This window comes from Mandrillus leucophaeus, unplaced genomic scaffold (genome assembly GCF_000951045.1).
Source record: "Mandrillus leucophaeus isolate KB7577 unplaced genomic scaffold, Mleu.le_1.0 Scaffold282, whole genome shotgun sequence".
Classification (NCBI taxonomy): domain Eukaryota; kingdom Metazoa; phylum Chordata; class Mammalia; order Primates; family Cercopithecidae; genus Mandrillus; species Mandrillus leucophaeus.
The window spans coordinates 3,750,308-3,762,225 of NW_012102943.1; the positions used below are offsets into that span (position 1 = coordinate 3,750,308).

General features: G+C 40.1%; 1 protein-coding gene across 2 annotated transcripts in view; it reads left to right on the forward strand.

Annotated features, from left to right (window-relative positions):
• The window catches only part of HTR4 (5-hydroxytryptamine (serotonin) receptor 4, G protein-coupled), a 179,449-nt gene extending 167,911 nt beyond the window's left edge, over window positions 1–11,538 (forward strand). For both annotated transcript variants that reach the window (XM_011985398.1, XM_011985397.1), the window contains one exon: window positions 11,298–11,538. Coding sequence is in view for 1 of the 2 variants with exons in the window: in XM_011985397.1 (XP_011840787.1) it covers window positions 11,298–11,385 (88 nt within the window). In the remaining variant the exon portion in view is untranslated. The remainder of the gene's footprint in view (window positions 1–11,297) is intronic.
• Window positions 11,539–11,918: the final 380 nt, after the last annotated feature.

An 11,918-nucleotide genomic window follows, 5' to 3' on the forward strand; every position in this document is an offset into this window, starting at 1 on the left:
AAAGAAAGAAAGAAAGAAAGAAAGAAAAAGCAAAGCAAAGCAAAGCAGTGGTGACAGCAGACATCCTTGACTTATTCCTGATCTTAGGGGAAATCTTTGAGTTTCTCTCCATTAAGCATGGTTTTAGCTGTGGGTTTTGTGTAGATTTTCTGTATCAAATTAATAAAGTTCTCCTCTAGTCTTAGTTTACCAAGAGCTTTTTAAATCATGAATTGATGTAACACTTTGTCAAATGCTTTTTATGCATGTATTAATATAATCGTGATTTTTCTTTTTTAGCCTATTGATATGATGGATTACATTAATTGATTTTCAAAAGTTGTATTTGCCCTACATACCTGAGATAAATACCACTTAGTTGGGTGGACAATTTTGTGCATACATTGTTAGACTTGATTTGCTAATATTTTGTTGATGATTTTTGCATCTATGTTCACAAGAGGTATTGATTTATAGGGTTTTTTTGCTTTTTTGTAATGTCTTTGGTTTTGGTACAGGATAATGCTCATAGAATGAGTCAGAAAGTATTCTCTCTGCTTGTATCTTCTGAAACAGATTGTAGAGAGTTGGTATAATTTCTTCCTTCTGTGTTTGGAAGAATTCACCAGTGAACCCATCTCAGTCTAGTACTTTCTGTTTTGAAAGGTTATTCATTTTTATTCAATTTCTTTAATATATGTATAAGCTTATTCATATTGTCTATTTCTTCTTGTGTGAGTATTGGCAGAATGTGTCTTTCAAGGAATTTGTCAGTTTCATCAAGGTTATCAAATTTGTGGGCATAGAGTATTTTGTAGTACTTGATTATTCTTGACTATCCCTTTAATGCCCAGGGTGTCTATAGCAATGTCACTTCTTTCATTTCTTGTATTAATAATTTTTGTTCTTTCTCTCTCTCTCTTTTTGTTTAGACTGGCTAGAGATCTATCAATTTTGTTGTTGTTTTCGAAAAACTAGCTTTTGGTTTTATTGATTTTCTCAATGAATTTCTTATTTTCAATTTCACTGAATTCTCCCCTAATTTTTATTATTTCATTCTACTTACTTGGAATTTAGTTTCTTCTTCTTTTTCTAGCTTCCTAAAGTAGAAACTTAAATCACTGATTTTAGATCTTTCTTCATTTAGTCCAAAATATTTTATAACTTATTTTGAGATTTCTTTTTTGATCCATATGTTATTTAGAACTGTGTTGCTGAATCTCCAAGTATTTCAGAATTTTCCACCTATCTTTCTGTTATTGATTTCTACTTTAATTCCACTGTGGCCTGAGAGCAGACACTGTGTAATTTCTATTCTTTTACATTTGTTAAGGTAAGTTTTATGTAGAATGTGGAATATCTTGGTGAATGTTCCATATGAACTTGAGAAGAATGTCTACCTACCATTGTTGGGTAAAGTAGTTTATTGATATGAATTTTATTGATTCGTAGTACTGCTGAGTTAAAATATGCCCTTAACTAATTTTCTGCCTTCTGGATCTGTTCATTTATGATAGAGAAGTGTTGAAGTCTACAGCCATAATCGTGAATTTATCTATTTCTCCTTGCACTTCTTAGCTTTTGCCTCGTGTATTTTGGTGTTCTGTCCTTATGTGTATGCAGTGCTAAGGAGTATTGTGTCTTCTTGGAGAACTGACCCCTTTTTTTATTACGTAATGCCTCTATCTCTGGTAACTTTTCTTGCTCTGAAGTGTGTTCTGTTTAAAATTAATATAACTGCTCTCATTTTCTTTTGATTAATATTACATTGGTATATATTTCTCCATCCATTTACTCTTAATCTATATGTGTCTTTATATTTAAAGTGGATTTCTTGTAGATAGCATGTAGTTTGGTCTTACTTCTGATCGATTTTCATAATCTCTGTCCTTTAATTGGTGTATTTAGATCATTATCATTCAAAGTGATTCTTAATATAGCTAAATTAATTAATTGTCTTCTATTTGTTGCCCTAGTTCTTTGTTCTTATTTCTGTCTTCTACTCTTTTTCTACCTTTTGTGGTTTTAAACAAGCATTTTAAATTATTCTATTTTCTATCTTTTCTATCATATCAGTTTAACTTCTATTTTTACTTTTTTTAATGATTGCCCTAGAGTTGGCAAAACACATTTAAGAACTAATCCAAGTCCACTTTCAAATGACACTATACAACTTTTTGATAGTACAAATACCTTATGATGACAAAATAGTCGTAATTCTTCTTCTCATCCCTTATTTCATTGCTGTCATTCATTTCATTTACACATAAACATATGTACAGATAGTCACCGACTTATGATGGTCCAACTTAACAATTTTTCAACTTTATGATGGGTTTATCAGGATGTAACTCCATTGAGGAGCATAAAAGCATACATAATTAATACATTACTGCTATTATTATTTTGAACAATCTGTTATCTACTTGAGCAATTAAGACTAAGAAAAATAGAAACTATTATTTTACTTCACTTATTCCTTCTCTGATGCTCTTCCTTTTTCTATGTAAAACTGAGAATCTGGCCTATTTATTTTCCTTCCATCTAAATAATATCTGTGAACCTTTTTTTTGCAAGGCAGATATACTGGCAACGAATTCCCTCAATTTCTATTTGTCCCAGAAAGTTCTTATTTCTCCTTTACTTTTGAAGGATAATTTCACAGGGTTGGAATTCCAGGTTGCCATTTTTTTTTTTTTCTCTCAACACTTCAAACATTTCACTCTACTCTTTTCTTTCTTGCATGGTTTCTGAGAAGTTGGATGTAATTTTTATCTTTGCTCCTCTATAAGTATTTTTCCATTCTGGCTTTTTGTCAGCATTTTTTATCTTTGATTTTCTTTAGTTGGAATATGAAATGCCTAGTTGTAACTTTGTTGGCATTTATCCTGCTTGGTGTTCTCTGAGCTTCCTGGATCTATAGTTTGGCATCTGACATTCATTTGCAGGGAAATTCTCCATGATTATTTATTCTCCATGAAATATTTCTTCTGTTTCTTTCTCTCTTTTTTCTTTTTCTGGTATAGTTGGTGGTGCACTTTTTTAAAGTTGTCCCATAGTTCTGGGATACCGTGCTCTGTATTTTTTTTTTTTCTGTCTTTATTTTCTTTTCAGTTTTGGAGGTTTCTACTGAGATATCCTAAAGCTCAGAGATTCTTTACTCAACTATGTCTAGTCTACTAATAAGTTCATCAAAGGCAGTCTTCATTTTTGCGACAGTGTTTTTGACCTTTAGCATTTCTGCTTGGTTCTTTCTCAGAATTTCCATTTCATTGCTTACGTTACTCATCTGTTCTTGCATGTCACCTATTTTTTCCATTAGACCCTTAGCATATTAATCACCGTTGTTTTAAGTTCCCAGTTTGATAATTCTAACATTCCTTCCATATCTGATTCTGGTTCTGATGCTTAAACTGGCCTCTCCAACTGTGGTTTTTTTGTTTTTGTTTTGTTTTCTCTATTAACTATGCCTTGTAATTTTTTCTTGATAGCTAGACATGATGTCTTTGGTAAAGGCACTTTAGTAAACAGGCACACTATTTACCGACATGGTGTTAAGGTATTGGGGGAGGGGAATGGTCTCTAGTCCTGTGATTAGTTCTCTGTCTTCTAGAGAGCCTGTGCTTCTGGGCTGTGAACTTCACACGTGCTTCTTAGTTTGCCACCCCCTTTGGTTCATGAGATGGCTTAAGGGGGCTCGAATTGGATATTTCCCTTCCCCCAAGGTCAGCTGGGCTAGATAAAATTCTAATAGGTTAGGCTTGCTAAGTATTTCTCCTGAAGGCAGACCTTATTAAGAACAGAGTGCTCTGGAATATTTCAAAATAGTTACTTCCCTTCTCTCTGTCAGAAGCATGAGGGGATTCTTCTCAGATATTTACAGCGGAATCTGGTTGAATTCCTGAAAGTGAAACTCACAAGAGTGAGAAGTCCCCTGTTATTGGCCCCCCTCCAGTTTTTGTCTCTCATATACTTGTCCACTCAGGAGCTCTAACAGTCTATCAATTACAGTCATGCCAATTCCATGCCCATGTCTGGAATGTCCTCACTGCCCCTACAGTCAGTGCATCCGCAGATCTTGTCAGCTCTACCTTGAAGCTATATCCTGAATCCAACTACTTCTCAGTACCTCCACTGTTACCAACATACAGGACTTCTAAGCTCCAGAAATGTGAGATAATACATTTGTGTTACCCGAAGCCACCAAGTTTGTGGTAATTTGTTGCAGCAGCAACAGGAGGCTAATACACCTCCTAATTTACCCCTGGACTTTCATTCCAACCTCACTCCAGTCCATTCTACACACCACAGCCAGAATGTTCCTTAAAAACATAAAGTCTTCAGGAACCTACTCTGCTCATGACCTTGGCTGACATCCTACTACTTTTTGGAGGATGACAATGGTCCTTAGTGTGGTGGGTCCCTGCTGACTCCGTACCCTCATCTTAGGCTCATGCCTACTTCGTTCCCCTCTCACTACATGGGCCTGCCCCCAGGACTGTGGGCCTTTGCTTTTGCTGGTCCCTTTGTCTGCATCCTCCCCACCCTGGCTTGGTGAGCCCCTACTCCATTTTCAGTTCTCATCTCCTGTCTCTTCCTCAGTGACAGAACCCTGACACACTAACCGAGATCTCATCCTCCCTGACATGCTCTCATAGCATCACCAAGTACTTCTCACTCCTGACACCACTTGTAGCTATAATTTTATAGCTGGCTGTGGTCTCTCACACTACGCTGCTAGCTCCATGAGGACGGGGACTGTGTCTCCACTCTGGTATCTCCAAGGCATGGCACTGTGCCTGGACTGTTGTAAGCAATCAAAACATATTTTAAGTAAATAAGTGGCTGGATGAATAAATGCCTAGGATTCATGTTCATGGAAAAAACACCAACTGTAAAATCTTTGTTTCCAGCTAATAGAGCTCTGGCTTTTGTGAAACTACCTTAGCGTTGAATCTCTTTAAACCAAGGCACTTTATATTTTAATAATTAATACATCTTGCAAACCTCCCTTCTCACCCAGTCTGTGTGAACACTGCCTTGCAGGAGAAGGCTGGGGTGATGTATAATAAAGTCTAATCGTTTCCTGATAATACCAGGCTGGGCAGGCAGAGGGGGCTATTATTACGCTACTAATGACCACATCCAGGCTGCTCTAAGTGCAATGCTAATTGCTCAGTGAATGAATTGTAGACTCAGGTAATTACCAAATCTAATGTGGCTCTCGTCATGTTTGAGTAAATTAATACAAATGGGGGAAGTAACTCAGCTTCAAGGGAGTTGCCGCTTGCATTGCTGTTGCTTGGGAACCAGCAGTGTTTTTTTATTAGCTGTGAAACTGCCCAGGTATACCCACTCATCTAGAGTTGTCTTTCCACCAAAGCAGCTGTGAAAAGGCAAGTAAGACCTCACACCAAATGGAATTGGGAGACTTTTGTCCCTTTGACAGATGATTGTCTCTTTCTGGAGCTGTTTGTCTGTAAAGCCATTTACAGATAATGCCAGGCTAGGCAGGCAGAGGGGAGCTATTATTATACTACTAGTTCCCAAATCCAGGCTGCTCTAAGTGACCTTAACTGATCACAGGGTTAAGATTTCCTTAGCTCTCTGATCAATTAACAAGTGAATGAACGTTTGTTCAGCTACTAAGGAAAGGATTTCTGCACTGATTTGGGAATTTTGTACCGAGTTCAATTTCTACCTCAATCATCAGATAAGAGCCATCCTTTTTGGCTGGCACTATTCTAATAAACATTATATGTGAATTATCTCATTTAATGTCTACAACAAGCCAGAACATCTGTGATAACTCACAGAGTCAGTAAATGGCAGAGCCAGGATTTGAACCGAGGCATTCTGCCTCAAGAATCTGTATTCCTAACTATTCCACATTTATTTATTTATTTGACCCTAGGAAACTCACATTTTCTAAACCTTGTTTTACTTACCAGTGAAGATTCCTGCATCCATTGTGTGTCCAGCCCTTCTGTTAAGGCATTTGTAGATGTTCATTTTCACAACAAAGGTGTCAAGGAGGTGGGAATAACTTATTTGACTGTGCGTCATAACTAGTAGATGGTAATTTGGGATTTGAACGCTATTCAGTGTGCCTGCAGTACCCTGTGCTTTCTTTCATTTCACTATTTCCCAAATTGAGGGTGTTTAGATCTCCATGAATGGGCCTACAGACTGCTGGAGGTTTGCACACTCCAGTTAGAGACAATGCATGAAGTTAGCCAGCAACAGCGGAGTGGACATGAACGCAACTGTGAGCTCTGAATTCACAAGGCAATGTAAGTTTATAAGGTGGCCAACCAGGTGATCGCAAATCTGCTCCTATTATTTATTTATTACCAAAGTGAAAATACCAGCTTAAAAATATATGTGCTTGAATCACGGAGACTTGAGAATACTCAAACCCAGGGTATGTCTCTATGAACCAGACTCCAGTTGGGATGTACTTATACTCTGCTAGACTCCCGCCAAGCAAAGCTTGGACTATTTCCTCCTTCCTGTGTCTACCAGCCACTGTGCCATGGTGAGAGGAACCACTCAAATGTTGTACAGTTGAGCCTTGAACAACATGGGTTTGAACCATGTGGGTCCATTTACACATGGATTTTCTTCTGCCTCTGCCACCCCTGAGACAGGAAGACCAATCCCCCTCTTCATCCTCCTCCTCCACAGCCTTCTCAATGTGAAGATGCCGAGGATGATGACTGTTATGATGGTCCACTTCCACAAAACGAATAGTAAATATATGCTCTCTTCTTTATTATTTTCTTAATAACATTTTCTTTTCTGTAGCTTACTTTATTATAGGTACAAAATATGCATTAACTGACTATGTTATCAGTAAGGCTTTCAGTCAATAGTAAACTACCCGTATTTAAGTTTTGGGGGAGTCAAAACTTATATGCAGATTTTTCAACTGCACAGAGGATCAGCAACCCTAACTCCTACATCGTTCAATGGTCAACTGTAACTGGAAAATGTGCCCATCTGCTTACTCTCATATCCACAGAGAGCTGTTGCCTTTCAACTGCCCTCTGGAAAAAGGGAACCTCCACTCGGAATATCCACTCCATTCCCACACTTCTTTTCTAGTTATTCTTGACAAGTGACTCATTAGCACATGAGAAACAGATGCTTATGAGGAGAGACGTGTGAAAAGCAGGCTGTTGGAGAGGTTGCCTGCATTCCACGGCAGTACATCTTACGTGGTCACAGATGTCTCGTTGCCTTCTCAGCTAGAATACCTTTTTCATGCGAACTCAGTGGAAGAGAAGGTGTCATTTCTTGCCAGTGAAAGTGATCTATTAGCCATAGAACAGGGCAAAGGTTTAGTGGTGTGTTCTAAGGTTGAGGGCATGGGCACCATGCACATTGTTACCTTAGATAAACTGCTTTGAGCCTCAGTTTTCTAATCTGTAAGATCAGTCTAAGTAGAGCACCTGCCTCTTAGCAGGTGTCAAAAGTAAATTGTATACATGAAATATAAGGTATGTAACTACCAAAAATGGTACCTGGCACACATCCTAATTTCTTAATAAATTGAGCTATGATTTCTTAGTATTGTCATTCGGGTTTCTCCTGCACATCTACTTCAGGGATATCTCTGCACCTCAGATACTGAAGTGCAGCCGCATTTCCTAGGGCTGTTTGGTCCTGAGCCCTTGTTTGAAGACTTATATGTAAGTCATTAAGCAATGCTGCTCAGGGGCAAGAGCAGTGGGGAAGGGGTGCATGGCCTTCGTCCTGGCCTGGCCTGTGCTCACCCATCATGACACTCAGGAGACTTACTCAGCTGCACTGACTCTCACTTCTCTCCTCTGTGTAATACCAGTCTTATCACCTGCCTTGCCTGTCCTGCAGACTTACTGTGATTATAAAAGGAGTCCGTGGATAGGGAAATCAATTGGTGTTGCTTTAGTACGCATATTTGCCAAAACAGGGCTTTGTGATTCTGATGAGGGAGAAGAGAAAGGCAAAGTCAGGGAGGCTTCTATATCTTGAGGCCAGTTAAGTTTCATCCATAAAGGAAATAAAAGAGAAAAATATTTCTAAGCCATTAAGGCTATGTGTACGTCATCATTATCATTATCATTATCATCATCATCATCATCATCATCATCATCATCAACATTACATACTCTTAGTTAAATGCAGAGGAGCAAAGTGAGGCATAGAGAGATTAAATAACTTGCCAAATGTCACAAAGTTGGTAAGTGGTACTTTTAAATCTCAATAAAATAGTAAAATTAAGATTAAAAAGAAATAAAATAATTTTAGCTTCAACATATTGAGCTTCTACTATGTGGCAGACTCTGTGTTAATGTTTTTCTTACATTATGTTATTTAATCCACAGAGCAAAGCTATGTGGTAGGTATCATTACCCTCAGTTACAGAGGTATAGAAAGTGACACATAGAGAGATTAAATAAGTTGTCAAATGTCACAAAGATGCCAAGTGGTAGAGCCTGAGATGGGAACTAGGTTTGCTTGACTCAAGTGAGGGTCATGGTTAGCATGCTGCATAACGCAGCCCTCTAGCTGACAAGACAAGGCAAGGGAAATAACCACACATGACAGGGTCTGAGAAATGGTGTGAAGGCTAAACCTTTTGCAGAATTAAGTACAACAGAAATTGGCTACTGGTATTTCTATTTCTATATCCAGCGTCTGACTGTTCCTCACCATCTTTACAGCTACCTCCTGGACCAAGTCACTCTCTTCTCTCACCTGGATTATTGCTGTAAACTCCTAATTGGGTCACACCCTACCTCCATCCCATATACTCACAATAGAGCATCCAGAGGGAGTCTGCTGAGAGGCCATTCAGACCATGTCGGTGGTCTGCTCAGACCCCTCACATGTAGTAAAAGCCAGAGCCTTACAGGGATTTTCAAGCCCACCCCCGCCCCCGTGGTCCTGGCTGCCTTGCTGGTGTCAACTCTGTTTCATTCCTCCCCTTACTCTTTCTGCCTCAACCTGCTGCATCCTTGAGGTTCTTCAGATGTGCCAGGCAGGATCGAACCTCAGGACATTTGCATCCGCTGTTCTCTCTACCGAGAATGTTATTTTCCCGGATAGGCACATGCCTCAATTTCTCACTATATCTCACAGGGCTCAGTCAGGAGACAGAAACAGCCTAGGTATGTAAACACCATTTTAACATAAAATGTTGTTAACTAAGCATGTAGTCATTAACTACTGACAGAATGCTCTAAAGTATTATGGAGTTAGCAACTGCAGGAAGCAACTACTAGCTCTGGGGATGAGGACATAGATAAAATAATCACAAAAACTTAGACACTTAGAGTAGGGACCCTACTGAGCAGAAACTTAGACCTCTGAGAAAGAGGGACGGTCCAGATGAACCTGATGTCTCTGAGGGACTGCTGTCAGCCTGGTTCTGCAAGAGATAGAAAGACTAACCTGGACTCAGCTGCCGCTCCAGGAAAGCACTGACTCTGCTGGGGCAAAGAAGCATTCCAGGAATGACGTTTACAGGAACCACAGCAGACAGAAAGCTCACAGGAGTGAGCCCCTTTCCTTCCTCCAGCTTCCTCTGCCCTGTGACACCCCGTGTTCATGGAGCTGGACAAGAGGCCAGCCAACAAAGCAGACATTTGGTTTGCAGAATGGCAAAGCCAAGTATGCAAGGCGTGGTTTGGAGGCTGAGTGTCTACGACTCACTAGCTGGGACTCTAGCTTCCCTAAGGTCTTGCATATCTCACTGGGACCTTTCCTGGCCACCCTAGTTAATAGTGGCTGATCTGGCCCTTTCTATCTCCTTTCCCATTTTATTCTTAACACTGACCTATCTGGCTAGTAGTAGCAGATGCTTTGGTTCTGTATGTCACATCCACTTGGCTCAGCTCTCTCTCAACAGCAGCTGTGGTGGATGGTTCTGTGAAAACTCAGACTCAAGCTCTTCACTGAGGCCCTGTTCTTCAATTAACACCTGCTTCTAGCCAGCTAAAGGGACTAGTTATTCTAGATTAGGGTTTCTCAGTCCTGGCACTGTTGACATTTTGGGCCAGATACTTCTTTGTTGTGGGAGGCTGTGCTATGTATTGTACAACATTGATCAGCATCCTCGGTCCCTACTCGCTAGGTGCCAGCAGCACTACCTCTTCAGTGACAAACAAAAATGCTTCCAAAATGCCCCCTGGGGAAGAACCACTTTTCTAGACTTGTACCTAGTCCATGGGCTATGTGAGAACCAGTTAAGCACATGGGTATTGGCATGAGCTAGAGTGGGTTTGATTGGATGTATCTTCATGTATGACCTATATTCCCGTGGGCATCACTAAACTTGACTATGCGTCATTTTGCTCACCTGTAAAATGAAAATGATACTATCTCATAGGGCTATTAGGGGTATTAAATAAAGTAATTTATGGAGAGGGCTTAGTACAAACCAGCTGGTCAATACAAATCAATAATAAATTATTGTAATTCAAAGCAAAGCATCAATATAAATCATGAGAAGCAACCATCAAGTTGTTTTGTCAACATATGATGCCAAATAGCTGACCAGTATTTGTTTGTTTGTCTACCTGAAAGTGCTTGACACTGGCTTCAGAGAAATGAGTGGTGATCATGCTTCTAAAATCTGTAGAAATTTCATAGGAATGGCTGCCAGATGCTGGAATCTGGGTAACTGATGCTGAGACTCGCCTGCAATTGAGATGCATTTAAAGGCAATTAAGATATTGAGTGCTATTGTGTGACACTGCAGAAAAGTAATAAACACTTGTCAAGTAGTAAATTTCACCGTGATGCTTAGAGTCAACTTGCTATTTGATTCATCTAATTGATTTACTGTTCCAAATGGCACCAAAAGGAATCAAAGTAACAAATAGAGTTACATTGTATTTCAGGCTCTGAGTGGTTTATTCAACTCAGTCAGCAGTCAGAACCCAAAACTATCTCCTAGATAGGACATAAGCATATTGAGGTATAGCCTGAGGAGGTACATAGGGTTCATTCTGATGAGTGACACAAGAATCCCAGGCTTTGTTGGCAGTAAGAAATCTGGGTTCTTGTACCAGCTCTGCCACTTACCCCGTGTGCACTCCTAGGCCTGTCATTTCCTCCAGGACTGTTTCTCCACTTTTAATATGAGCAATCTGGGTGCAGTTCGTTTGGTGTTCTATCTCTATGAAGTATCACCCCACCCCCACTCCCACTTCACCATATCCTCAGAAGTATGCAAAGAAAGGAAGTCAAGAGTAGAAGGAGTGCTCTTGACTTTGGTGCAGTTGAAGTATGCCTGTTGAATTCTCATGCCTTCTTTCCTTCCTTTCTAGGTACACCGTTCTGCACAGTGGACATCATCAGGAACTCGAGAAACTGCCCATACACAATGACCCAGAATCCCTGGAATCATGCTTCTGACTGAGGACATGGCTCACAACTTAGCCATTCATTCCCATTCATGTTTGCATGAACAGGTCACCCTGGCATCACTCCTGATCCTCATCACCACCAGTGAGGCACAAGGCAGTAGGGGCTGAGAGCCCAGGGGAGGTATATGGAGGACAGTGTTGGGCAAGGGGGACCTGAGGCCAGACCATCGAGGATCTCAGAGTTGTCAAGGAACTTCAGGCATCGTCAGATTCAGTCTCCCATGCAAAGCAGGAACAGCATCTTCTATTGCATCCCTGAAAGTTGGTCAATCTCTGCTTATACACCTCCAGGGACAGGAGCTCACTACCTCCTAATTCAGGCCCTTTTATTTTGGAGAAGCTCTAATTATAAGGAATTTCTTTCCTTTCTTGGAACACAAACCTGTTGCTGCTCCTACTTCCATGCAGTTAGCCCCCACTTACCCCTGAGAGCCCTTAAATACTGGAAGAGAGTAATCTGTCACCATGCCTGTCAGTCTTTTTTATAAACTGAACATTTCCAATTTCCTCTCTGTTGTGGCC